This window comes from Panthera pardus, unplaced genomic scaffold (assembly GCF_024362965.1).
Source record: "Panthera pardus isolate Hobbes unplaced genomic scaffold, ASM2436296v1 HiC_scaffold_10, whole genome shotgun sequence".
Classification (NCBI taxonomy): Eukaryota; Metazoa; Chordata; class Mammalia; order Carnivora; family Felidae; genus Panthera; species Panthera pardus.
Genome location: NW_026526655.1, coordinates 34,360,569 through 34,388,219, shown reverse-complemented (window position 1 = coordinate 34,388,219; position 27,651 = coordinate 34,360,569). Strand labels below are relative to the sequence as shown.

At 40.0% G+C, this 27,651-nt stretch overlaps 1 protein-coding gene across 5 annotated transcripts; it reads left to right on the top strand.

The window, feature by feature from the left end:
* The first annotated feature begins 697 nt into the window (after nt 1-697).
* Nucleotides 698-26,995, top strand: CASP8 (caspase 8). Of its 5 annotated transcripts, none has more exons than XM_019439213.2 (10): nt 698-844; nt 2,362-2,434; nt 10,934-11,272; nt 15,710-15,815; nt 16,630-16,768; nt 16,877-16,921; nt 17,319-17,383; nt 19,114-19,255; nt 23,052-23,553; nt 24,685-26,995. In XM_019439213.2, exons 3-10 carry the CDS (start codon nt 10,968-10,970, stop codon nt 24,818-24,820), a joined length of 1,440 nt encoding a protein of 479 aa, XP_019294758.1. In that variant the 5' UTR covers nt 698-844; nt 2,362-2,434; nt 10,934-10,967; the 3' UTR covers nt 24,821-26,995. The 5 variants fall into 5 exon arrangements, with proteins under 5 accessions (XP_019294758.1, XP_019294753.1, XP_019294756.1 ...); XM_019439208.2 differs by having other exon boundaries at nt 2,362-2,481; XM_019439211.2 differs by lacking the exon at nt 2,362-2,434.
* Nucleotides 26,996-27,651: the final 656 nt, after the last annotated feature.

Here is a 27,651-nt window from a genome sequence, read left to right as displayed (position 1 = left end):
AATGACCAAAGCAGGCAGCTTTTATAACTTGTAGGCAAACAATAAATTTGTGAAAAATTGACAAGAGAAAGAAGTTTGGGATTGGAGTAGTAAATTGGTGAGGAAATAATAAGGTTTGCTTATTCAAACTTCTCAGCTTTAAATTCTCTGTCCCTTGTAAGGATAAGGATACCTTTCTACCTCCTGGTACAGGGAGGGTACCTTTCGCATGGCAGATTTATATCCTGCTTTCAGGGGGAAAAGGAGGGTCAAAGAGTCTTTCTTGCATTGATTATTTCTTAAGAAAGTCTAATTAAAAATAATCCATATGCAAAGTGGTATATTTTGGGGTGGCATATTCTGCCCGCCCCCCTCACTAACCAGTTAGTTTAAATGGTGACACATTGTCTCTGTCCCTCTTCTGAATGGCTGGAAATGGGGCATCTGTTCCTTTAAGAAACATTTCTTCTTAGAGTGAGTCATCTCTGTCCTCTTGCTTTAGGAATCAAGTTTATTTTCTAATTCTTTCTGTTGAGGAATTTTCTTTTTGGCTTGCCGAATACCAGATGCGGCTCTTGTCCCTTGTGATTTTTTTCAAGCCTTGCTGAATTTGCTAATAAGTTCTGAATGTCGAGAACAGGAAGTGAATCCCCTGGGGAGGCAGAAAGTGGAGTTATCGAAAGTAAAAGAAAACTTCTTCCTGGAGGTGTTTCCATCCCCACCCCACCCCCATCCCCACCCTGTTTCATGGGAATTTTCTCTGGTTGTGTGGAAAAGCCTTAGGAATTTGTATGAAATTAGGCAGTTCAGGGGTCCTGGCATCGGCACTTGGTGACTGTGATGTCGCTGGGACAGGGTGGAGCAGGTGAGTGCCTGGTACAGAGGTGGCTTCTGAATACCATGTTTCCGGGACTCACTCAGGGGGCAGAGTGGGCACACCTCAGGGTCCTGCCAGGGCCCCAGACCTCTGAGCAGGGTTTCCCTCTGAACCATAGCCTGTGGCCTTGCTACTTTTTATCCCTGAAGGATCTCCAATTCCTCTGCTACATTTCTGTTCTTAGTGTCTCTCCCCCTCTCCCCCAGCCTTGAATACAGATACAATGTCTCTTTCCTGCTGGGTCAGTTTGGAGATTCATTTTTTACCTACTTAATTTGTTTTCTTTTCCATTTGGGCAGAGGGTTGAGTTAATTGTCAGATTCTCCCCTGCCCTGTTCTAGGTATTCTCTTCCCATTCCTCTCCCACCCCACTTCCTACCCTCCCTACTGCCTCCCAAAGGCTGCTCTAAATCTTTTGATAATATCCCTGAATTGATCTATATCTTTGCAAAACATATCATTGTTTTGTGTATATACCCAATTTCTTAACTATGAACTGGAACTAGTACATAAGTTTCCTCATCATTAGATGGGATTCATACTACCTCATGAGGATTCAAGGAAATAATACAAGTTAACTACTTACAACAGTGACTGGTACTACTAAATTCCCAGGAAGTATTAGCAATTATTACTAAGTATTAGTATTATTTAAATTGTATTTTGCTCGTTCTGTTTCTTTTTTTAAAGAGCAAGCACTCTGGGGCACCTGGGTGGCTTAGTCGGTTAAGCATCCGACTTCAGCTTAGGTAATGATCTCACAGTTTGTGGGTTCAAGCCCTGCATCAGGCTCTTTGCTGACAGCTCAGAGCCTGGAGCCTGCTTCAGATTCTGTATCTCCCTCTCTCTCTGTCCCTCCCCCGCTCGCACTCTCTCAAAAATGAATAAATGTTAAAAAAATATTTTTAATTAAAAAAATTAAAAAAATAATAAAATAAAAAGCAAGCAGTCTGACACTTGAAGTTCTAGGTTTTGCCAGGTCCCACTTTCTAACTCCTACATAGTATTACATGATGGATAGTGTTCACAGTCCTATAGAAGGACTACATAAATTGCCCACCAATCCTCGGGCTGATCCAACCGGCAAACCTTGGCCAATATCTGATAGGTACAAAGTGGGTATCATGTTGCTTTATTTTGCATTTCTCGGGTCATTAAAACTTTTGAGCATCACCTTGTACACTTTGGCTGTTTAAGCATCCCTGTCAAGGAACTCCATGTTCATAGCCATTGTCCCTTTATGGGGTTTCTTCTTCTCCTTGATTTGCAGGAAATATTTGCAGGTTATAGATATTGCTACTCCTGTGGCAGGTTCTGGGAACACAGACACGAAAGATATGGTCCCTGCCCTTCTGAAGCTCACAGCCTAGCACAGGGACTGGTCACAAAACAGTGGAACAAATGCTGGGGTGGATGCTCAGAAAGCATCAAGAATCAGGGAATACCTCCTAGGCTATGATTGAGCTACTAATAGGATTTCCTTCTGTTGCTATGTTCTCACTCAGACTTTATGGGCAGAATCAAATGGTAGTGAAGGGCATCGATATTACCACGGCAACTTTACCTAGCCCTCTACAGGTGAGAAGGAACTTTCAGATACTTTGTGTAATCCGCTCAGCCCTAAGGTGAGTCTCTGCCTTCTGAAAGCTTATATTCTATTTGGGGAAAGAAAAAAGGAAGGGAAATGTTTGATTTTTTTTCTTCTTTTAACCTCAAAAAACATTTCAACTGACTCACAGCAAAAAGGCTGGGCTAATGTTGTGTTTTGTTCAGTTATATCTCCAGGGCCCAGACTATGGTAAGGACCCCAGAATTCTTCTCTTTGGTAAGGTCATCTGGGCCTTTCAGGTGAAGGGCCTTTGATTCTAGAGTTTTCTAGGCTACTGAGGGTGGGGTCTGGTGGCCTCCTGGCCCATGAAGGTGATCTTTGTATTCTATGTAGATGGGAAACCAGGAGAGTTAGCTGTGGGGGTTAGCAGACCCTCTCAGAGCCATGATGAGGGCTTTGCAGTTATCAGATCTCTCAGAAGTGCTCAACTGATATTTATTGAGTGAAAACATTAAAATCTTCATAATGAACCCTGAAAAATCTGTGAATTCCTGAAATATGGAAAGAAAGGGTTCGTAGTTACCATTCAGTCCAAACTTTCTCATTTTGGAAGGTGGTAATGAGGTCCCAAAGGCAAAATGACCCGTCCAAAATCTCGCAGACAGAGTCAAAGCTCAGGGGGCCAGGTTCCCCACCCAGCCCCCTGTCCCATGTTCCTCTAGGACTCTTTTGAGCTCTGGGAGGAGGTGCTACTCGGAGGCGAGTTGGCCTCAGTCAGCCTATATGACTCAGATATTTCAAAACAGGAAGTAGAGCGAGCTGTGCCTCGTTCTTCCTCAGTTCTTCTGAAGCTCTTTCTTTAGAAACATCAGGAAACAGGGGTCTGTGAAGAAGCTGCTGCCACTGTGAGGGTCCCAGGATTCGCTTCTTTGCTAAGGTTGGTTGGGCCTGCAGGGAGAAAAGGCCTTTGATTCTGGAGTTTTCTAGGCTGCAGAGGGTGGGGAAACCGCAAGAATTAGCAAGCAGTCCTTTTGAGACCCACGGTGAGGGCCCTACAGATTCTAGATCTCAAGGCCCCCTCCAGCTTAGGTTCAGTTTTTCTGGAATGATCCAGGTATAACTATACAGGGAACCTCATCCTTAATCAAATTGTGACATAAACAGTGGTAGGGTTGGGACTCTGGAATGAGATCACACCATCTAAATCCGCGTTCTAGCACATACAGTTTTGATTTATAAGGTTCTGATCCGTTCTGTGCCAAAGTGGATTTATTAAGAATTCCTGGTTTTGTGTTTTGGGAGGTTTTTTTTGCCTTAAATTTTTTTTTATTATTTTAATCTTTAAACATATTATGATTACATGCCTTTTTTGGTTACATTCCTTCACTGGCTTCCATCTGCAAGTAGAATAAAATCTAAATCTTTGCACGGCTTGTCATGGAAGCCCTCAAGTGAGATGTTCAAATCTGAGCTTGCCACCTCTCTTACTAGCTTCTTTCTAAACTTTTTTTTTTTTACGATAGTAACATGAAGATGATAATACCAATTTCTTCAGAGGCTTGTAGTACAACGAGTCAAAAAATATTTTTATGTTTATATGCATATGTTATAAGCGCCTGTATATCATAATAAACATTTATATCAAATACTCTGGGGCATAAATTTATCATTAAAAATATTAAAGATACTTATATGTTGTATAATACAAATATACTTACGTGGATTTATTATTTAACAGATATTATATAATCAAAAGTAAAAGAAAACTTCCTGGAGGCCATTCCTTTCTTCTGGCTCATATATATTATTCATGAAAATATTCAAATTTATGTATTTCATGTATGTATATAAATACACTACATATATGCATTTATACACACACACACACACACACACACACACGTGAATATAGTTGGAAGGAAACCAAATGTAACCAAAGGGTTATCTAAATGGTGAGTTTCTAAGTAATTTTTCTTTTTCTTTTTATACTTTTTGGTACTTTCTCTAAGGGGTAAGTGTGACTTTTACTATTTTAAGATCAGAAAAATACAATGATAAAAGTTCTTTTAAAAATATTACTATAACAAAGTTTCTAGCTCCTGATCTTATGTGGTAAACCTAGGTCCCATAAAACAAGGACCATCCCCCAGTCCCTGTATCTACCGATCTCAGTGTCTAGAGGTGGCTCCTTGGCCAGTAGTGTAAAATTCTGTTGCAGCTGATTCTTTTCCAGGCACTATGACTAGAGACATGTATGACCTAAACAAAGACTGAATATTATGCCATAGTGTGTCCTGTAAAACCTTGGCCAGAAAAGAAGCCTCTCCAGCATTTTTCCAATGAACTCTCCATTTTGATGTGATGCAAAAATCATTTAGAAAGCATTGTCTAATTATTGCAAAGATAAGAAAATGAATGCGATGAGGCAGCTACAGAGGACAGGAGCCAAGGGCCAATCATATTATAATCAACCTCAGGTCATCCTGGCCTTGTATTGTATGATTATTATTATTTATATACTGTCAGAAAATGCTATTAAATATGTAACAGATGCCTTAAGAAGGCTTCAATAGTTAGTACTTCTAGGAAATTATTGTAAGAAAATAATCAGAGTTGTATATGGAGACAGACATTTCAAGATCTTATTCTAAATGTAAGCAGAGGCTGTTATATAAATTATGGCCCAATCATATGATTACGTACTTGACAAATTTTAAAATCCGTGCAGTAGAAGAAAAAATGAAGATATCAAGTTGTACTTACAATATTACCATTGGAAATATCCACTTATACCTCAGAAATATGGTATGATAAAATACAAGGGAAAATATAAATACGTAAAATATTTGGTAGGAAAGATAGTAAAATATTAGATAAAATATCGATTATTTCGATATTAAAATATTATTATCTTTGGATGGTGAATTATAGACAGTTTTTATTTTCTTTTTTATCTTTTCCGTATTTTCTAAAATGAATACAACGAGCATTGTTATCAAAAAATTTGTAGAGGGAAGAAAAGAGATTCTGCTTTCATTTGATTCTTTGGTTCATTTGACTGTGTAAAATGAGATTTTAACAGTGGTTAGACCTGATAAAATTTTTAAGGACATTGGAGCTAATGGTGCTAAACAGGGCTGGACCTAGTTTAGATCCTTTCCAACTTATGAATGAAAATGGGCCTTTAAGAGGTGATTTTAATTTAAATATAAGTCCTTGTAGAATAAGTAATGCATGCACCTAGTAAAATCCAAACTGTAAGCCTTATTTTCTGCCTACCCCTTGGCCTCGTCGTCCACTCCACCCCTGGGCTTCTAGTTCGTCTCCTCTGAGGCAAACCACTGAAGCAGCTTCTTGTGTATTCTATTCAAAGATCTGTGAATACACAAATCCATGCACCACTTGATAATACATTGTATAGATCTTCCCATTCTTTAAAAATATCTGAGTAGAGTTTCATTGAACTTCTGATATTGATAAACAGTTGTTTCTGCCCTTTTGTTCTTTCAAGCAGTACAGACATGAATAGCTTTGTACATGTTTTTAAGTACATGACGTTTAAGCTAATGAAGGAAAAACTCCTAGAAGTTAAATTGTGAAGTCATTTTATATTTTTACCGATATGACCAAATTACCTACCTACCTGTTTTTATTTCTACCATCTCGCAACATTGTGTATTGCAAGTTTTGTACCTCACCAATTTGGCAGTTGAAAAATGGTCTTTTGTAATTTCAACTTGCTTTTTTTTTTTTTTTTCTTGGTGAATGAGGTTGAATATGTTTTCAAATGTTTGAAAGCCATTGGTTTAAAAAAATAAAGCCACTGGTACTTACTTTTCTCTGAACTCTGTGCTTACGATGCTTATGAACTGTGTGCTTACCTGTTTATGCATTGGATTGGATCTCTTTATCTCTTTTATCTCTTTTTCAAAAAAAATGGACTTACGGGAGCCTTATTTTAAGAAAGTAGGTCCTTTTTCTACTTTTTTCCCTAAGTGCAAGATTTATTAATTTTTAAATTTTGCTTGGCTTATTTTTGTAGAATATTTTGGTTATTATTTAAGGACATTTATCAACCTTTATTTGTTGGTTTCCAGGTTTTCTGTTGTACTTACAAAGGTTCTTCACCACAGCATGATTATTTTAAAAAATTGTCCTGTATTTCTTTCCTGAGTATTTTAATTTTTGGGTTTGAATCTCTGGTCCATCTGCAGCTTATTTTAATGTAAGGAGTTCAGTTATGGTCCATTTGTTTGTTCTAGAAGCCTGCCCAATTGTTTTAACACCATGTGTTGAAAAAGCCACCTAAACGTGGATAGCCCTTTCTGTAGTATGTTTGGCTTGGCCACTTTTCATTGTTAACTTCTAATTAACACATTAATTTCTAATTTCATTGCTAACTTCTAAAAGAGAATATGGACTGCACTATTTCTGCTCTTTGGAAATCTCACATTAAGATTTTCTTTGTGGACAATCTTCGTGACTATTTGATACGTGTTTGAAAGGACGTGCATTTGCTACTGGGAGGAAATACTGTTACAGTTTGTCATTTGTACCACCTGGATATTCCAGTCTTCTACTTAGTCTATTAGACTTTTTATTTTCTAAGAAAGGTGTGTGTGGAAGTTTCCTTCTCCTTTGGGGGCAAATAAGGTCTCTGAGTTCTCTTAAAGTTCTTTTTTAACGTTCAAGTTCTTCTAATACGTTCTTTTCTTTCAAGAACACACATGTGGTAGTGCCGCTCCTCTCCCTGGTCTCCTTTCCTGGTTAATCTGCCCTTGGCATCCCAGACAGCCTCGTTTCCTGCTCGTCCTTCACTTACTCTCTTACAGTACCTTAAACCCAAGAACACACCCAAGTGTTTTTACAGTAGTTTCATTTTCACAGACACTATCTGCATACATTCTTCATAACGTATTACAGGAAAAGGGCAATTCTCCTTCCTCACGTCTTCACCCCCAAGTCCTAGTTTTCTCCTTCATTTCACAGAAGAAACTTTTGAATTTGGTCTGTCTCTTCCCAGAACCTCCTTACCTTTTTCTTTTCCGCTTTTGTATGTGTATCTGTAACCACTGAAAGTGTAATAGTACTGTTTTGAGTATTTTTTAAAAAGTGGATGTATGATTTTTAAACATTTTTTTAATGTTTATTTATTTATTTTGAGAGAGAGGGAGAGAGAGAGAGAGAGAGCGAGGGCTAGCACAAGCACCAGAGAGAGGCAGAGAGAAAGAGGGAGATAGAGAATCCCAAAACGGCTCCATACTCTGAACTGTGAGATCATGACCTGAGCCGAAATCCAGAGTTGTCTGCTTAACCGACTGAGCCGCCCAGGTGCCCTGATGTATGATTTTTTTTTTAAATATTGCAATTTCTTTTTCTGTTTTTTTGTACTGTCATAATAACACATCTTGGATAGCTATTGTTTTTTATTTCAGAAGATGGAGTACACTTTCTTAACTGCTGCATAATATTCTGTAGTATGACCATACCTTGTTTTATTTAGCCATTTCTTTATTGATGGACATTTGGGGTGTTTCCAGTTGTTCAGGGTTACACATTGTGTGGTGGTGACACTCCATGCACATATCCTGTTTAGCACACGTGTGTTTCTATGGAGTGTGGTTTAAGGAATGAGCTTGCTAGTTTGTTCCCTTATATGTCCAGTGAAGTTTGCTGCATTAAAAAAATTTTTTTTTAACGTTTTATTTTTTGAGAGAGAGAGACACACACACAGAAAGTGAGCAGGGAGGGGCAGAGAGAGGGAGACACAGAATCCAAAGTAGGCTCCAGGCTCCAAGCTGTCAGCACAGAGCTCAACACGAGGCTCGAACCCATGAACCCTGAGATCATAACCCGAGCTGAAGTTGGACACCCAACTGACCGAGCCACTCAGGTGCCTCTGCTGCATTTCTAACATATGCTGTTAGATGGTGGGTATATATTTAAGATATCTTTTCTAAATAAAATAATTTTCATGATAATTGATTGCTTTTGAAAGATGTAGGCTCTGGAGCCTTTGTGAATCCAGTGCAAAGTGTATCTTCCTAAGAGATTTCTAGTTTCCTGAATCAAGAAAACTTGTCTAAACAAGGATGTAAGCCCTGGGGCACCTGAGTGGCTCAGTCCGTTGAGTGTCTGACTTCAGCTCAGGTCATGATCTCACAGTTTGTGGGTTTGAGCCCCGCGTGGGGCTCTGTGCTGACAGCTCCGAACCTGAAGCCTACTAAGGATTCTGTGTCTCCCTCCCTCTCTGCCCCTCCCCCACTCATGCCCTGTCTCTCTCTCAAAAATTAACATTAAAAAATAAGTTATAAACAATAATGTAAGCTCTAGGTTAAAAGGGAGAAAAAAGGTTTTGCCCCATAATTCCAATTCTAAGAGTGAGGTAATCAGAATTATGCACAGGATATATAAAAAAGCTTCTCAATACAATATTATTTTTAAGAGTAAAGAAATTGAAAATTCTTTAAAATAAATTTCGAGACATCTGGATGGCCAACAGGCACATGAAAAGATGCTCAACGTCGCTCCTCATCAGGGAAATACAAATCAAAACCACACTCAGATATCACCTCACGCCAGTTAGAGTGGCCAAAATGAAGAAATCAGGAGACTATAGATGCTGGAGAGGATGTGGAGAAACGGGAACCCTCTTGCACTGTTGGTGGGAATGCAAATTGGTGCAGCCACTCTGGAAAACAGTGTGGAGGTTCCTCAGAAAATTAAAGATAGACCTACCCTATGACCCAGCAATAGCACTGCTAGGAATTTACCCAAGGGATACAGGAGTACTGATGCATAGGGGTACTTGTACCCCAATGTTTATAGCAGCACTCTCAACAATAGCCAAATGATGGAAAGAGCCTAAATGTCCATCAACTGATGAATGGATAAAAAATTGTGGTTTATATACACAATGGAGTACTACGTGGCAATGAGAAAGAATGAAATATGGCCCTTTGTAGCAACATGGATGGAACTGGAGAGTGTGATGCTAAGTGAAATAAGCCATACAGAGAAAGACAGATACCATATGTTTTCACTCTTAGGTGGATCCTGAGAAACTTAACAGAAACCCATGGGGGAGGGGAAGGAAAAAAAAAAAAGAGGTTAGAATGGGAGAGAGCCAAAGCATAAGAGACTGTTAAAAACTGAGAACAAACTGAAGGTTGATGGGGGGTGGGAGGGAGGGGAGGGTGGGTGATGGGTATTGAGGAGGGCACCTTTTGGGGTGAGCACTGGGTGTTGTATGGAAACCAATTTGACAATAAATTTCATATATTGAAAATAAAATAAAATAAAATAAATTTCGATGTATCTGCATGCAAGAGATCAAGAAATAAATAAAAATATGCCCAAGAAGAATATTTAGGGGCACCTGGGTGACTCAGTTTGTTAAGCATCTGACTTTGGCTCAGCTCAAGATCTCGTGGTTCATGGGTATGGGCCCTGCATCCAGCTCTGCACTGACAGCTCAGAGCCTGGAGCCTGCCTTGGATTCTGTATCTCCCTCTCTCTGTGCCCTGTCCCCTGCTTGTGCTCTCTCTCTGTCAAAAAATAAATAAATAAACATAAAAAAAAAGAATATTTAATGGTTGGGGTAAATGTTTATTCTAAATATTAAGTAGGGGAAAATAGATGTATACACCTAGATATGCAACCTGATTTTAATTTTTATATAAATATTTCTGTGTGTGTGTGGTGTGTGAATTATCATAACTCTGAGCATGTTATAATTCACCGTGTTTTCAATTTTCACACATACAAAAACCACTGATTTAGAAACCGAATTGAAAGGCTGACAGAGTTGACTTGGTTCATTTCCAGTCATGGGTTCTTGATCAGCTGTGGCTGCCGGTCCTGAGGTCTTTGGGGCACAACAGTACATCATGTCTTCCTAGCACTATTATTTCAGTCAGACCTCATCACTTCTCTGGAAGCAGCCCTTCCCATCTATTCTTCACACTTTTATTGTTAGTCCCAGACTGGATGACATTACAGTCTTTTCTTAGTTCCCTGTCACCTCTAGGACAAAGCCTGAGACGTTGCCCCACAGTGTGAGGCCCTTTGTAACAGTCCCTGTTCACAGCTTCATCCCTTTTCCCACCACCCCCACCCTCAAATACTTCATGCTTTACTTTATTGAGCTCCTTGTGCCAGCCTGAATTGACTTGAACATCCTTGCCTCCATCTTTCGCATAAATTACTTCTTGCCAAGAATTGTCCTTTCTTACCTCCTTCCTGAAAGTGTCTTCCCTTTAGGAAGCCCTTCCCCTGGGCTGAGTTGGGGCTCTTTCCTCTGTATTCCTACTGTACCCTGGTCACAGCTCTCTGACCATTGGCTAATTTGTATATCTACTTTACAAAGTAGTGAGCTACTTGAGAACAGAAACTTGTCCCTGTGTTTTGTTTTTTGCCTTTTTGTTTTTTGCCTTCTGTCCACAGTAGAATATCTGGTGTGTGGTAGAAATAATAGTTTTGATGAAGTTTTCTTCCTCATCTGAATGTACTATTGTATTTTGTCCTAGGCTGCAATTAACATTCTCCTGACACTTGACCAACATGGATTTCAGTAAATGTCTGTATAATATTGGGGAACAGCTGGGCAGTGATGAGCTGGCCTCCCTCAAATTCCTGAGCCTGGACTACATCCCACAAAAGAAGCAAGAACCCATCAAAGATGCCTTGATGTTATTCCAGAGACTCCAGGAAAAGAGAATGTTGGAGGAAAGCAACCTGTCCTTCTTGAAGGAGCTGCTTTTCCGAATTAATAGACTGGACCTGCTGTTCAACTACCTGAACACCAGCAAGGAAGCAATGGAGCAGGAGCTTCAGATACCAGGCAGAGCCCAGATCCCTCCCTACAGGTGGGGAGAACCTTCACAATTCAGACACTGGGAGGTGTGGGTGCAGTGGACATATCTTTGTGGGCAGGGCTGATGGCAGGTGTCTGTGTGGTATGACTTTGGAAGTTCCTTGAAGATGTCCCACCAGGGTCAGATTAAGACATTTAGAGACCCTATATATAATTCAGGAAAAAAAGTTAAACCATAAAATAAAAACACTTTTGTTTCCAAAGTGAAATATTACCTATAGGTATGCTGAAATTAAAACAGACATCTTCTGAATGTTGTCTCTCTCTGTTCTGTCTCCTCTTTTGTTGCCTCTGCTCTGCCTCTGTCCATAGCATGTGCTTACTTTGCCTATTATTGGATAAAGCGTCACTACTTCTTACATGAAATCCCCCTCCTGCCTGCTTGTGGATGACTATGGATATTCTCAGTGGGGTGTTAGGCTTTTATTCCACACTGAAAGACTTGTATCACAAAGTTCTCCAATGAGGGGTGTATGCTGCCATTCTGGACAGGTCAGGCTGGACCCCACAAAAACTGGCCCCTGTGTGCTTAGCTTCTGCCAGGAGAACAGCTGTGACTTTGGTCGTCTGTCCTGCCAAATGCCTCACAGCTAGGCCTCTCCCCACCTGTGGGAGAGTGGGTACCCAGGGTTGATAACAAGCCATGTTCTGTTACCTCTTGATGAGTTGGTAACAGACTTTTAAAATAGAAACACATTACCAACTTTTCTATTTCAATACCCCCTTTGTAAAGTTCTTTTTAGCTTTCCTTCTGGAAACTTCTACTCAAGCCTTAGCTGTGGCCCATTTCTCAGTCTGTTCTTTCTTGTCATTAACAATGGCATGTGTGACAGTAAGTCCTCACAGCCAGGGCTGAAAGCCACTATCTTCTACTGGCCTGTCTATTTATGAACACCCTGGTCCTTAATCTCAGAGATCTGAGATTCTGGCATGTTCCTTATCATACGTTTCTCTACTCGAAGCTTGAGCATTTTGAAAGAGAGATATTCTGGGTATACTAGTTTCCTAGGGATGCTGTAACAAACTACCACAGACTGAGTGCCTTAGTGTAGTAGAGACATTTATACACTCATAGTTCTGGGGGTTAAAAGTTTGAAGTCAAGGTGTCAACAGGCTTGGATCCTTTCAGAGCTCTAGGGAGAATCTGTTTCATGTTTCTTTCTCCCCTAGCTTCTGGCACTGGCAGGCAATCCTTGGTGTTCCTTGTCTTTTAGATGAATCGCTCTAAGCTCTGTCTCCTTTCTGTGCCTGTTTGTTGGAATTTCCCTCTTCTTGTAAAGACACCAGTCATTGGGTTAGGGCATACCCTAATTTAGTGTGACCTCATCTTAACAAGATTACATCAGCAAAGACCCTTTTTCCAAATAAAGTTGCATTCCCACATCCAGGATGGACATGAATTTAGGAGAAGCATTGGGGGAGGACATTATTTAATACTGGATAACTTTGGCTTAATGGAATTGTGACATCTCTATAACAATTTTTTCCATTAAGGCACAAATTAGTCCTAAAAACAACAACCCTAGAATGAGGAAAGCTAGAGAGTCTCATCTTAGGCCCACCATCTTGGTCTTCTGAAAGTTGCACTCCTTCTGCCACATAAGCAAAGTTGAAGTGTATTATCAATGCCACACAATGAGCTGTAACTCTGTTGGAGGGCTAAGAGTCCCTACAAGGGAGGATCTATCTGTTAAACTCTTTAACATGTTAGCTTGGGAACAAAAGGTCAGCACAAGTTCTACAGTTAATCATTGTTGGATGTTAGCCAGGAAATAAAAAGTATGCTAGTGTGGCCACTTTCCACTTATAAGAAAGCCCTAGACATTTTTATTTTCAAATTATAATTGCTACCTATAAAATAAGTATCTTATGAACTACCCAGATTTGTTTCTAGACTGTGATGGAAGCTAGTAAGTTTTAGTAATGAGGAAAGTAAAAGGGAAAATACTTTGTAATAAAGTTAAAAGGGACAGTAGCTTTTGATTGGACCTAATCTCAGCCAAACTTGGAAAGCTTTGGAGAAATACTTCTAGGGTAGAATCCATGAGAGGGAGGATGAAGCAGATGATAATACTGAGTAACTTCCAGTTCCACACTAAATTTATTTTCAGAATTTTCATTTTCTTTTTTTTTAATTTTTTTTAACCTTTATTTTTGAGACAGAGAGAGACAGAGCATGAACGGGGGAGGGTCAGAGAGAGGGAGACACAGAATCTGAAACAGGCTCCAGGCTCTGAGCTGTCAGCACAGAGCCTGACGCGAGGCTCGAACTCACGGACTGCGAGATCACCACCTGAGCCGAAGTCGGACGCTAACCGACTGAGCCACCCAGGCGCCCCAGAATTTTCATTTTCTAATTTGAAGTTAGCATGTTTTTGTGTTAACGTTATTTTCCTTTACACCATAATAGTGAAAGGTTTTCTGAATTATTAAACATTCCTTTGTTCGTTCAGTAAACATATCCTGAGAACCTATCATGGATTAAGAAATAATAATGCCTGGGGCACCTGGGTGACTCGGTTGAGCCTTTGACTCTTGATTTCAGCTTGGGTCCTGATCTCACTGTTGGTGGTGTGGAGCCCTGCAATGGGCTCCGCCCTGACAGCACAGAGACTGGTTGGGATTTTCTCTCTCTCCCTCTTTCTTTGCCCCTCCCTGGCTCGCTCTCTCTCTCTCTCTCTCTCTCTCTCTCGCTGTCTTCCAAAATAAATAAACTTAAAAAAAGAAAAAAGAAACAATAAGGGTGTCTGGGTGCCTCAATCATTTGAGCGTCCAACTTCAGCTCAGGCCATGATCCCACCATACATGAGTTCAAGCCCCAAGTCAGGCTCTGTGCTGACAGCTCAGAGCTTGAAAACTGCTTCAGATTCTGTGTGTGTGTGTGTGTGTGTGTGTGTCTCTCTCTCTGCCCCTCCCCCATTCACACTTGGTCTCTCAAGAATGAATAAATGTTAAAAAAAAGTTAAAAAAAAAATAATGCCTATTATGTATTGAATACTTAGTATGTTGCCAAAGATTGGTTTAAGCACTTCAGATAAATATAGTCATGTCATTCTCAATATATCCCAGTGGTATATAGAATTATCTACAAGTTTATAGGTGAGGGAAAAAGTACACAACATGTCTATAGTCACACAGCTCTGAGATGGTGGAACCAAGCTTCCAATACCTCAGTAGTCTGGGGCCTCTGCACTTACTGTACCTCATGACTCACTGGGCTTATGGAAACAAAAAGGACATGGACTCTGCTCTCAGGGGACTCAGAGAGCTTCATAAACAATTATAACATTGTGTGTAAACCTTCTGCTGTGGCAAAGGCACAGTGGGTTGAATGCAGCTCTGAAGACACTCAGATGGTCCCTGAGCTGTTAGTGGATGAGTGGTTGGCTGTCTGCAGATGGACAAGGGAATGTGGGTGTGGGGAGCAACGCATAAGGGGTGAGGAGCAGGGCAGCCAGGTGTGTTTAAAGAGGAGATGAGGGTGGGTGGTGAGGAGCGGCCTGAGAAGCTGAAGGGTAGGCTGGGCTTCATAAAGGTCCGTATTCCAGAACCATGTGTTTCCCCTTCGTATGGGAGAGCACTGGCAAGTTTTAATTAAGGAAGTGACGATCCAGTTTGCATTAAAAAAAAATTTTTTTTTAATGTTTATTTATTTTTGAGACAGAGAGAGACAGAGCATGAATGGGGGAGGGTCAGAGAGAGGGAGACACAGAATCTGAAACAGGCTCCAGGCTCTGAGCTGTCAGCACAGAGCCTGATGCGGGACTCAAACTCACGCACCGCGAGATCATGACCTGAGCCGAAGTCAGCTGCTTAACCGACTGAGCCACCCAGGCGCCCCATCCAGTTTGCATTTTGAAAAGCATAATTTCCTAAGTAAAAACTTTTTTCTACTGAAACAAACTCTTGATTTTATAGTGAGGGACCAAGGAAAAACACACTTCACTTAACTGAAATGAACTGAATGACAAAATTAGTGTAACTTTAAATTATGTTAAGGGGAGAATAGTTGGGCATGAGTCAATAGCCTTCTGTGCCATCACAGCAGCCTCTTTGCAAGAACTCCACTCATAAATTATGTCATTAGCTATCTTTGTTTTAAGGGGAAGTGAACAGAATCAAGTCTCCACTGTGACTCCTTTTATCAAATTGGAAATTATTTATGAAAACATTTCTTTTCTTTGATGTCTGTTTGTTTGTGTATATATGGATGTATGTATGTATTTAAAGAGCCCATGCACAAGCCGAGAAGAGGCAGAGAGAGAAGAGAGAGAATCCCAAGCAGGCTCTGTGCTGTCAGTGCAGACCCCCATATGGGGCTCGAACTCACGAACCGTGAGATCATGACCTGAGCCAAAATCAAGAGCTGAATGCTTAACTTACTGACCCTAAGAAACCATTTCTAAAGTGTCTCCATTTTCCACCACAGGGTCATGCTTTTTCAGATTTCAGAAGATGTAAACAAATTGGAATTGAGGTCGTTTAAGTTTCTTTTGAGCCAGGAGATCTCCAGATGTAAAGTGGATGATGATATGGTAAGACCGGTGTTTCACCAAGATTTGGTCCTGAGGTTGAGTCAGCCAGTGAGAACTGCTGAGACTGGAGAGAGGGCTAGTCTAGTAAAAACAACTTGGACTCTCACTTTTCAACTGGGGGAGAAGAAAATAGTTGTCAGGCAGCAGTGTTGTAGATAGGATTCCTTTGTATACTGGGAAATGCTTCTCACATTAATTATCAGGAGCATGACAGAGTCAGGAGCTACAGAGGAAGATTGATTGTGGAGGTACAGCCTGGTGTGGGACCTTACAGAGCCAGGAAAGACAGTGGTGAGCTGGAGACATCTTCCCACTTGTGTAGTCTCTGAAATCAACTGGGATCTGGAACTCTATGCGTGTGTATGCATGTGTGCGTGTGTGTGAATGCGGGACTGGAGGTGAATCAGGTACCAGAGGCAGTGTTGGGACAGAGACAGTCCCCAGGGCTGTCACCATGGAGACCAGGGTACTGTGTCTTAGCCATGCATCTCAGGCTGTTTCACAGACTTCACACAAAGGTGCCCACAGGTAGTTTCAGCATAGGGCTTGGGGCCTAGGGCCCAGGGCCTGGATGCCATCTGATGTCATTTCTCTATCTTCTCACTTCTATCTGACTGATCCAGAAAACACAGAATTGCTTTTCTAGTGCTATATGGGTTTCATAAGACCAGGCAGGATGTCCTCTCAGGAGGGTCAGCTTGGGAAGCTAGGGTGGGCTCTCTGTTTGGAGAGAATGGAATTAAAAAAAGAAAATCTAATCTAAAAGCCAGTATGTATCAATCCAGTCTTCCAACTTCATTTCTTTTCCTTTTAGAACTTGCTTGATATTTTCATAGAGATGGAAAAGAGGGTCATCCTAGGGGAAAGAAATTTGGACACTCTGAAAAGAATCTGTGACCAAATCAACAAGAGCCTGCTGAAGAAAATCACTGATTATGAAGAATTAAGCAGAGGTAGAAATAACTTGACAGCTGTGAATTAGCAAAATGTATTCTTAAATTGGCAAGTCCCTCTATGTCACGATTGTTTCTAATCAAATATGTGTTTATTTTTTAATTCAGAGGGAAGAATGAGCCTTCAAAGAAGTCCAGATGAATTGTCAAATGGTAATATTGGAAATACAGTTTTAAGACTTACTTAATTTACTATCTGACACCCTTATTGCCTCCTTTCCACACCTTTCTACCACATCTACATCTTAATGGTCTTGCTCTCCTAGTATCAAGAAGTAGGCTCAGTGCCTGCTTGTCACCTCTACACATTGAAAAACATAAAAAAAGTTGTCAAAAGACATAGACCTTGCAGCCCCAGTGTGGCGAGTTTGAAATAGATGAAGAGTTAGTCAGTAAAAAGATTTTTACTTATTCTGTGGACTGCAAGGATATTACATTCAAGGCAGTCTGTGAATTTTCATTTTAAAGGGGACCTTACGATGTCCTGGGTGCTTTGTGTTTCTTTACCAAAGTATCGTCCCTGCCATGTCTCATTCTCCGTTGCTTGTAGGGGAGGAATCCCTGGCAATGATGGCATTATCGGACTCTCTAGAAGAACAGGACAGTGAGTCACAGGTATGGAGAAATCCCGGTTCCTTTTTTCTCTTCACATTGCAGATTCTAGTTCTTATATTCCTTAGCTTTTAAGCTTCTTAGATAAACTACTAAGGGGCAGACACTTGTGGGAAATTTTGAGAACTATAGAAAATTTTCACAAAAGGACAAATTTTAAAATGTTATTTTTTAAGTTTTAATGTTAAAAAGTGTTGAAATTTTATTTCAAAACCAAAGACAAAGGCATTGGAATAGTTGGTGGGCAGAGCAAGTGAGAACCCTCCTATGCAATTCTTTCAGCAGCTGCCTCAGCCCGAGTGGGAGAAAGCTTTGGGGGGAAAAGTCTAGCAGGACTGGGAAAAGCAAGCTTTTCTTTTAGCTTGATATTTCAAAAACTGTTTCTAGTTAGTGATTTAGGTGTAAGCAGCAAATGCTCATGATCTTGCCGGCTCTATATTTTTGTCTCAAGGAGCCAGTGCATGAATTGCCTTTCTAGACATAATTGCCTCGATTTATTAACCTTCAAAAACTCACCAGCTACATTCTGTTTCATTAGCCTGTTCCCTACTTTCTTTGGCGGGAAGCAAAGGAAACCCTGAAGGTTATCAGTCTAGTGGGAGACTTGAAAGTAAGCTGAGAGAGACCAGTTAAAAGTGGGCTCCTGAGCAGATTACCAGATCTAAGTCTGAAAATCAAAGAGTAACCAAAGTCATGTGGCACTTTGCAAATAGCAAAGTGCTCTGTAAGTGTGGTCCCTATTGAACTGCTAAACGTATTAAGTGCAAGAGAGCTCTGGTAACTTGCACAAAGTCTTAAGGTTATTAAGTAGTAGAGCCAGGAGCTTGAGCCCTTAGTGTGGAGCCCTTTTCTCTACCTCGAGGAGCTGCATAGATTTCCCAATACGTGCTGAATATCTCAGCACTGAGACAGCCCTGGGAGAGTCAGAACACAGGGCCATCTCTGACTGATGCTGTCAGGTACTAGAATCTGGATCCTGTAACCTGCAGCATAGCCAAGACCTGCCTGACTAGTGCATCTCTCTCCTCCAATCACTGTGGTCCTGAGAGCCAAACTAAGTCATCGGCTTTCAAAATCCAGGAACCACGCTATGTCATGTGTGAAGGGCAGACCCTCAACTGTTAGCCCAGAAACACAGATGAGTTGAATGGCTAGCCAAGGGAATCACAAGGTGACAGACAGGCAACCCAAAGACAGCATTAGGATGTTCATTCATTCATCAACTCCTGACAGAGCTTTCACAAATTAATAAATTCTAGGGTGGGAGGGAGGGGAAAGTGGGTGATGTGCATTGAGGAAGGCACCTGTTGGGATGAGCGCTGGGTGTTGTATGGAAACCAATTTGACAATAAATTTCACATTAAAAAATTTAAGTTCTAGTTCCTTGTGCAGATGTTAGCCACCTTGAGCGTAAACTAAAACAAATAATGAAAATATGCTCTGATGACAACCATATTAATATATGTGCAAAGTGCTCAGGAGGCCCAAGTACTGGGACACTGATTTTACACACTAACTGTGGGGCAGAAGTCTGGGGAATCATGTGTCCGGAGAACAGGTGGAAACCAGTTCACCAGAGAAACAATGTCAAGTTGGGGTAGGGACATTGTAAGTACACTTGGGTCCCAGTTTGGCTAAGGGGACAGACTGGCTTCTTACTAGGGAGTCATCTGTTCAATTCTCAAGTGTTTGACCCACAAAGTCAGCTCCTGGGTTGGATTTTTGTTTTCCAGACATCGGACAAAGTTTACCGAATGAAAAGCAAACCTCGCGGATATTGTTTGATCTTTAACAATTATGATTTTAGCAGAGCACGGAAGGATGTGCCCAAACTTCAGAACATTAAGGATAGGAATGGAACAAACTTCGATGCAGGTACAGTAGGACCCTGAAAAGAAATGAAATATTTCTAATGCCTATGTTTTTATCAAAAGGAAAGAACAATGCCTATGTTTTTATCAAAAGGAAAGTACCAACAGGGCCACATGTTTCAGAAAAAAAAAATAGATATATTTCCTGGTGGAAGTGAAGAACATTCTTATGTATTCGTTAGTTTTCTGCGTTTGGTTTTTAATTTCTTAATTTCATTTTTTGAAGTGTTTATTTATTTTTGAGAGAGAGAGAGAGAGAGAGAGCATGAGCAGGGGAGAGAGGGGAGTACAGAGGATCTGAAGCAGGCTCTGTGCTGACAGCCGAGAGAGCCCGATGTGGGGCTCGAACTCACAAACCATGAGATCATGACCTGAGCCGAAGTTGGATGTTCAACTGACTAAGCCACCCAGGTGACCCTGCTTTTGTTTTTTTTAAATTAATTTTTAATCAAAGTAATGTATCTAGGGTAAAATATTGAGTCTTAATAAAAGACTAATAATAAAAAGCAACAACAAGCTTTGCTTTTTTTTTTTTTTAATTTTTTTTTTCAACTTTTTTAAATTTATTTTTGGGGCAGAGAGAGACAGAGCATGAACGGGGGAGGGGCAGAGAGAGAGGGAGACACAGAATCGGAAACAGGCTCCAGGCTCCGAGCCATCAGCCCAGAGCCTGACGCGGGGCTCGAACTCACGGACCGCGAGATCGTGACCTGGCTTAAGTCGGACGCTTAACCGACTGCGCCACCCAGGCGCCCCAACAAGCTTTGCTTTTAATTCAACTAAACTAATACTGCTTCTGTAGAATGTATTAATTATTAGGTGTAAACATTGCTTTGGGATCAAGACCATATATAGGAGTTGCATTTATAGGGGCATCTGGGTGGTTCATTTGGTCAAGCGTCCAACTTTTGGTTTCTGGTCAGGTTGTGATCTTGCAGTTTTGTGGGTTTGAGCCCCGCATCAGGCTGTGCACAACAGTGCAGAGCCTGCTTCGGATTCTCTTTCTCTCTCCCTCTCTCTCTGCCACTCCCCTACTCATGCTGTCTCTTTTAGCTTGATATTTCAAAAACTGTTTCTAGTTAGTGATTTAGGTGTAAGCAGCAAATGCTCATGATCTTGCTGGCTCTATATTTTTGTCTCAAGGAGCCAGTGCATGAATTGCCTTTCTAGACATAATTGCTTCGATTTATTAACCTTCAAAGACTCATCAGCTACATTGTTTCATTAGCCTGTTCCCTACTCTCTTTGGCGGGAAGCAAAGGAAACCCTGAAGGTTATCAGTCTAGTTAGCTGTTAACTGTTAGCTGTCTCTGTCTCTCTCAAAATAATAAACTTAAAAAAAAATTTAGGGGCGCCTGGGTGGCTCAGTTGGTTAAGCATCTGACTTTGGCTCAGGTCATGATCTTATAGTTCATGACTTTTAGTCTGCATCGGGCTCTATGCTGACAGCTCAGAGCCTGGAGCCTGCTTCAGAGTCTGTGTCTCCCTCTCTCTCTGCTCCTCCCCTGCTCGTGCTCTTTCTCAAAAACAAACATTAAAAAAAAAATTAAAAATATTTTTAGAAGTTGCATTTATAAAAGTTGGGCTATAAGCGTAGATGAAATTGTCAGTCTTTAATAGAAATGGTCTTTTCAAATATTAAACTAGCCAGAAATTCTTTTGCTCAGCCTATTTAGGATAAGATTGAGAACTTATAGGTTAAATGAAAAAAAAATTGGCAGCATGTGAAAATAGAAATGGTTACTACTAAAAGTGATAATAGAAACAATCCAACCCAACAACTGTATTTTTGAAAATGCCCTTAGCAGGGCCCTTAGTGTGGCTCAACTGGTTGATGTTATGAGTCATAATGTCAGGTAATGATATATATTTTTTTAACTGAATAAAGTTTGGAAAATTAATGTAGGTTGATTTTAATCATCAAGATTCTGCTAATGGTCTCTGTTAACAGTTGTTTATTCAAGCAAATCTGTTCTAAGATTTCAAAAGCCACAGAGCTGAAGCCCACTGACTGTATCACTCATCATCATATACCTTGGTATTGGAGAAACAGGCCTTTGATTTTCATTAATTTTGTTAAAACACTTTTATTAAAATAATATTTGATTGTATTTCTGGGTTTTTGGTCAAAGGGTAGGTATAAATTTGCAGATCTCTAGGATGAAAAAGTCTAGAGATCTAATGTATGACATAATGACTATAGTTAATAAGACTGTATTGAATACTAGTATTTCAGGTGAACTCATCACACACACACTCACACACAGTAATTAAGTATGTGAGGAGATATGTTATCAGCTTGACTGTGGTAATAACTTCATGCTGTACACCTTAAATATATATAATTTTTAGTTTTAAAAAAAGAATCAAGCAGCCTGAAAACGTTGACTTTTACTAGATCTTAGAGCACTAGGGGGAAAAATAATGTTATGCATATAGAAAACAAAGCAATGAAAAAATAATGCAATTACTAATTCCAGGAAAGAAAAAATTTAATAAGAAAAGCATAATTAAGGTATATTTTCATCTTACTATTGATTCAACTAAAAGTTGTAAACAACTGGGGCACCTCGGTGGCTCAGTCAGTTAAGCGTCTGACTTCAGCTCAGGTCCTGATATTGTGGTCTGCAGGCCATGGGTTCGAGCCCCATGTCAGGTTCTGTGCTGACCCTCAGAGCCTGCTTCGGATTCTGTGTCTCCCTCTCTCTGCCCCTTCCCCACTACTCTCTCTCTCTCTCTGTCAAAATAATAAATAAACATCAAAAATTTTAAAAGTTGTAAACAACTGAATAAGAGTTCATATGCTCATCCTGTGGGGTGCCTGGCTGGCTCAGTTGGTTGAGTGGACTCGATTTTGGCTTCAGTCATGATCTCATGGTTAGTGAGTTTGAGCACTGACAGTACAGAACCTGCTTGGGATTCTCTCTCGCTTTCTCTGCCCCTTCTCTGCATGTGCATGCACTCTCTTAAAATAAATAAACTTAAAAAAATGCTCATCTTCCATAATAGGAACTCAATACATAAGTTACATAAGGCTAAAATTTATAAAATAGTAAATAGCAAAGTGCCCAAATTCGTTACAAGATGGAGGCTAATACCAAAAAAAAAAAGTAGTTAAAAGTTGAAAGTGGTTGCATTCATGGAACATGATTGGGTAAAAGGGAGAAGTAGAAAAGGGATAGCTTTTTTGTAATAGGACTTTCAGTTCTACTTGACTTTTGAAAGGTTCATATCTTGCATTTTGGTAAACAATTTTTGAGAGTGCTTGAGATAAAATAAATATGGATCTTTTATTAAAAAGTGTTTTGGGGTGCTCCTGTGTGGCTCAATTGGTTGAGCATCTGACTCTTGATTTTGGCTCAGGTTATGATCCCAAAGTCATGGGATTGGGCCCTGCTTAAATTCTCTTTCTCTCTCAAAAAAAATAAACATTTTAAAAAGTAAAATAAATTAAAAAATTTTAAAAATGTTTTTGCTTTTTGTTCTATGTAAGTAATACATTATTATTTAGATTGGTTTGGTACTAAGCCTATATAATAGCTTACCCATCTTATAGCCTAGTTGAGAAAAGACAAAAGGCCAACAATAGCACTCTCCCCTTTCTCATTTGCCTCAGGACTAGAAATGTTTTCTGCTAAGGGCAATAAATATTAGAAAACTATGGAATTCAGCCAGGTGATATAAATGGCCTTGCTCTTCAGTTCTGTTTCACATTCTTTATCTGATCAATGTTCTCTCTATTGGGCTGTGGTCTGGGAATTACTGTGGTGTAATATGACTTTTCTTATTTCACTTTTCAGAAGCTTTGAGTAAGACCTTTAGTGAGCTTCATTTTGAGATTGTGAATTTCAAAGACTCTACAGCAAAGACAATCTGTGAAGTTCTGAAATCCTACCAAAGAATGGACCATAATAACAAAGATTGCTTCATCTGCTGTATCCTCTCCCATGGAGACAAAGGCATTATTTATGGCTCTGATGGGCAGGAAGCCCCCATCTATGAGCTGACTTCTTACTTCACTGGTTCAAAGTGCCCTTCCCTTGCAGGCAAGCCCAAAATCTTTTTTATTCAGGCTTGTCAAGGGGATAACTACCAGAGAGGTATAGCTGTTGAGACTGACTCTGAACAGAAGGAAGACTACTTAGAAATGGACTCATCATTTCAGAAGAGATATATCCCAGATGAGGCTGATTTTCTGCTGGGGATGGCCACTGTGAACAACTGTGTTTCCTACCGAAACCCTACGGAGGGGACCTGGTATATCCAGTCACTTTGCCAGAGCCTAAGAGAAAGATGTCCTAGGTAATTTTTGCTTGCTCTGCCTTTCATTCATTTCTAAATTTCTAGCTATCAATTACATAGTTGTACTTTCCAGGTCAGTTGCAAAATGGGAGAGGGGGCAAGTGTTAATATCTTCAGTTCACAGATGGAAAAAAACTGAGGTACTTACTGCAGAGTTTCTTTTATCTAGCATCTGAAATGATAGGGTATCATAGAGCAGGGAATGATGGTAAAGTCAGCTCAGCTTTGTTTTTAGGTAGAACATGACTGAGCCAACTTAACTGGTTTTGGGAGTCTTCCAAGAAGGTACAATAACCCATTTCAATTTTTAACATCCTCCAACTCTGTCAAAGTTGTATAATAGCTAACCAACCTTAAACCCTCTTGGTGTGTTGTGGGAGATAAGTACCAAAGAGTAGAAACCCTTTATATTCCCACTAATTTGGCTTAATTTGAAGCCACAAAATGTGGGAAAATATTCTTCTTTCATTTATTATACCCTAAATGATGGTTTTGTAGTCACAGTCCACACAAATGCACATGCAATGGGTGAATAGCAAGAAATCTTCTAGCTCTATATCTCACCATGCTTTAAGTGTATGAAGAGTGGGAATTTCCCATGGTAGACAAAGGAGTGAATCATAACATCAACACCATGTTTTTCTTTTGTAACCTTGACTACGAATGAGCAGGTTGCCCAGCTAACCTGAGAAGAGAGGCTGGTGAGAAAGGGGTGGGGCAGCTGTAGGAGACATTGGGTTTTCCCTTGCCCCAAAGTGATCATTAGATGATCACAGAAGCAATGTTGATCTGAGGCAGAGGATGTTTGGGGGGCACTGAAGCAATTATGGTGGCAAGTGACATAGTACATAGAAGAGTAAGGAACAAACAGATCAGGAGGGAAAGAACTCAAATCTGATGTTGACACCGAGGTTTCTGATGGTCAGTAGAGATCTTGAGTAAACCAAAGATAAGTTATTAAGCTCTGAGGCAACTCCTTTACCTGGAAAGCTTTGATACAAATCAGTTTAGCAACTTATGATTTCCAATGCCTGATGTTTTGAGGGAAAGAACTGTCCCTGAGTACAGCAGATGAGAAGGGTTTGCCAGTGTTGTTTCCCCACAGATGGTCACAATGTTGTTGTTTTTCAGGGGCGAAGATATCCTCACCATCCTTACTGAGGTGAACTTTGAAGTGAGCAATAAGGATGACAAGAAAAACATGGGGAAACAAATGCCACAACCTACTTTCACACTGAGGAAAAAACTCTTCTTCCCTCTTAATTGATGCTGTTTAGTTGCATAACACTATGCTTAATTTATTTGTTAGTAAAATGCTGCTATCAGCTTATTTTTTTTTTTCTTTTGGATGGCAGGAAGGGGAGAGAATGGAAGTCAGGACAACTTAATTCCTATGCAAATTCAAGCCTAAATCTCTGGCTTTGCAATAATAGCTACTGGAGATTGATAGCCACAGGCATGGTTTTAATTTTATTTTTGATTCAATGAAAAAGTTCCTAAAAAACTTACAGTAGATAAAAAATACAATAAGCATAAATGAAATGTAACATCATAAAGTTCAAAAGCAGTGGCAGAATGTTCTTTGTACATCTCTCATCTGCTTTCAACCTAGAATCATTTTTCTAAATGTTTGTGAGAGACACAGAGCATGAGTGTGGGGGTGAGGGTGGGCAGAGAGAGAGACACACACACAGAATCTGAAGCAGGCTCCAGGCTCTGAGCTGTCAGCCCAGAGCCCCACACAGGGCTTGAACTCATGAACTGTGAGGTGATGACCTGGGCCAAAGTTGGGCACTTAGCCGGCAGAGCCACCCAGGCACCTCTCAACCTAGAGTCATTGATTCCCTTCAAATTGTTAAGCATTAAATAAATAAAAAATAAAATAAAATAAAAGGATGTTATTCCAAAGCTTTAACCTGGGACACAGAGTTAATGGTGGTGCAGAGATTTCATAAGGCATAAGAAGACTGGAAGTGGAGAAAGCAATTTCCCACTTGAGGACTCAGAATTAAGTGAATGTTGTTCAAGTATTGGGAGAGGATGTTAAGAAAACCATAATTCTCCTCCTTTCCGTGAAAGAACTAATTCCTCATTCTTGGTTCCTATGAGAATTTGTCAGGCTTACATTCCTGCTAACTGGATGCTATTCTATGGGGCAGAATGTGAGGTACAACTGTAAAAGGTGTCGTTAAAAAGGAGACAGTAGGCCCCAAATGGAGTCCCTTGTGCTAAACTTCATGTCAGCAAATTAAGACTTAATACCTAACCAAAATGCAATTCCCCAGGAATATAATCTTTAGTCAGTCAACATGGAATCACCTGATTAGCACTGGTGAAATAATCCTCCTGATTAACTCTTTCCATTCCCCTTAGGAAAGTGACCTAATTCAATTTGATCTTTAAATTTACTCAGTTGAATTTCTGTTGTTTAACAGTATGCAGGGGGATGCCAGTGACCTCCTCTCAAAGGTCACTGAGGGAGATTTTGTGATCTGACCTAGCTAAGAAAACAAACAAACAAAAACCTACCTCGTGTGTAATGCTCCCACATCCAACCTGAGCTCTTCTGGCATGTGTGCTGGGCAATCTCAGAAACATGTGAGCCTCCTCTCCTGAGTTATGAGGAAACCCTGATTTCAGACACCATGACTCTGTCTAGATTTAGATTATACAAAACTGAGGAATGATTTTCCTTGTTCTTATTATTTATAAGTACAATTAACCTCACTTTTGAAGGAACTGATGTTAATGGCATATGAATTTTATTTTTTGTACTTCCAGTCTCTCCCTTTCCAAGCCATCCTCTACACTAATTTATAAGTTTTTAAAAAAATTTTTTTAACGTTTATTCATTTTTTGATAGAAACAGAGTGTGAATGGGGGAGGGGAAGAGAGAGAGGGAGACATAGAATCCCTAGCAGGCTTCAGGCTCTGAACTGACAGCACAGAACCTGATGCAGGGCTCGAACTCACGGACCTTGAGATCATGACCTGAGCTGAAGTCGGATGCTTAACCGACTGAGCCACCCTGGCGCCCCTGTAAGTTTTTTTAAATATAAATTTGAAGATGTAATTTCTTATGTTAAAAGCTTTTTTACCAATTGATTTGCTTTTGTTCTAACAATATTGTGTCCCTTTCATGTATTTGCATTTGCTCTTTCTTTATGTGTTAATTCTACATCTTTATAAACTTAAAAAAAACTGTTTCTTTAAAGAATGTTTTTTGAATAGAATTTCTTTTCAATAATGTTTTTAACATTATAAAATAGAATTTTAACTTACTGTTGGTTGGAGATTGTTTTGTTCATTTTGTTTTTGTTTTTTGTCATTGACCTCTCACAGGTGGAAAATATTTGGATCATAGATATGTTTTACTTTAGTTCCCCAGTGTTGGCTCATACAGTTGTAAATTTTAAAAATTTATTGCCCATCTTTTCATGTGTCTGTTGGCCATCTGGATGTTTTCTTTGGAAAAGTGTCTATTTATGCCTTCTGCTCATTTCTTCACTGGATTCTTTGTTTTTCAGGTGTTGAGTTTGGTAAGTTCTTTATAGATTTTGGGTCTGAGTGGCTAAAATTAACAACTCAGAAATAACAGATGTTGGTGAGGATGTGAAGAAATGGGAGCCCTCTTGCACTGCTGGTGGGAATGCAAACTGGTGCAGCTGCTCTGGAAAACAGTGTGGAGGTTCCTCAAAAAATTAAAAATAGAATTACCCTACAACCCAGCAATAGCACTACTAGGAATTTATCTAAAAGATACAGGAGTGCTGATGCATAGGGGCACTCGTACCCCAATGTTTATAGCAGTGTTTTCAACAATAGCCAAATTATGCAAAGAGCCCATATGTCCATCAACTGATGAAAGGATAAAGAAGATGTGGTTTATATATACAATGGAATACTACTTGGCAATGAGAAAGAATGAAATCCTGCCATTTGCAGCAATGTGGATAGAACTGGAGGGTATTATGCTAAGTGAAATAAGTCAGAGAAAGACAGATATCATATGTTTTCACTCATATGTGGAACTTAAGAAAGTTAACAGAAGACCAGGGGGGAAGGGAAGGAGAAAAATAGTTTCAAATAGAGAGGGAG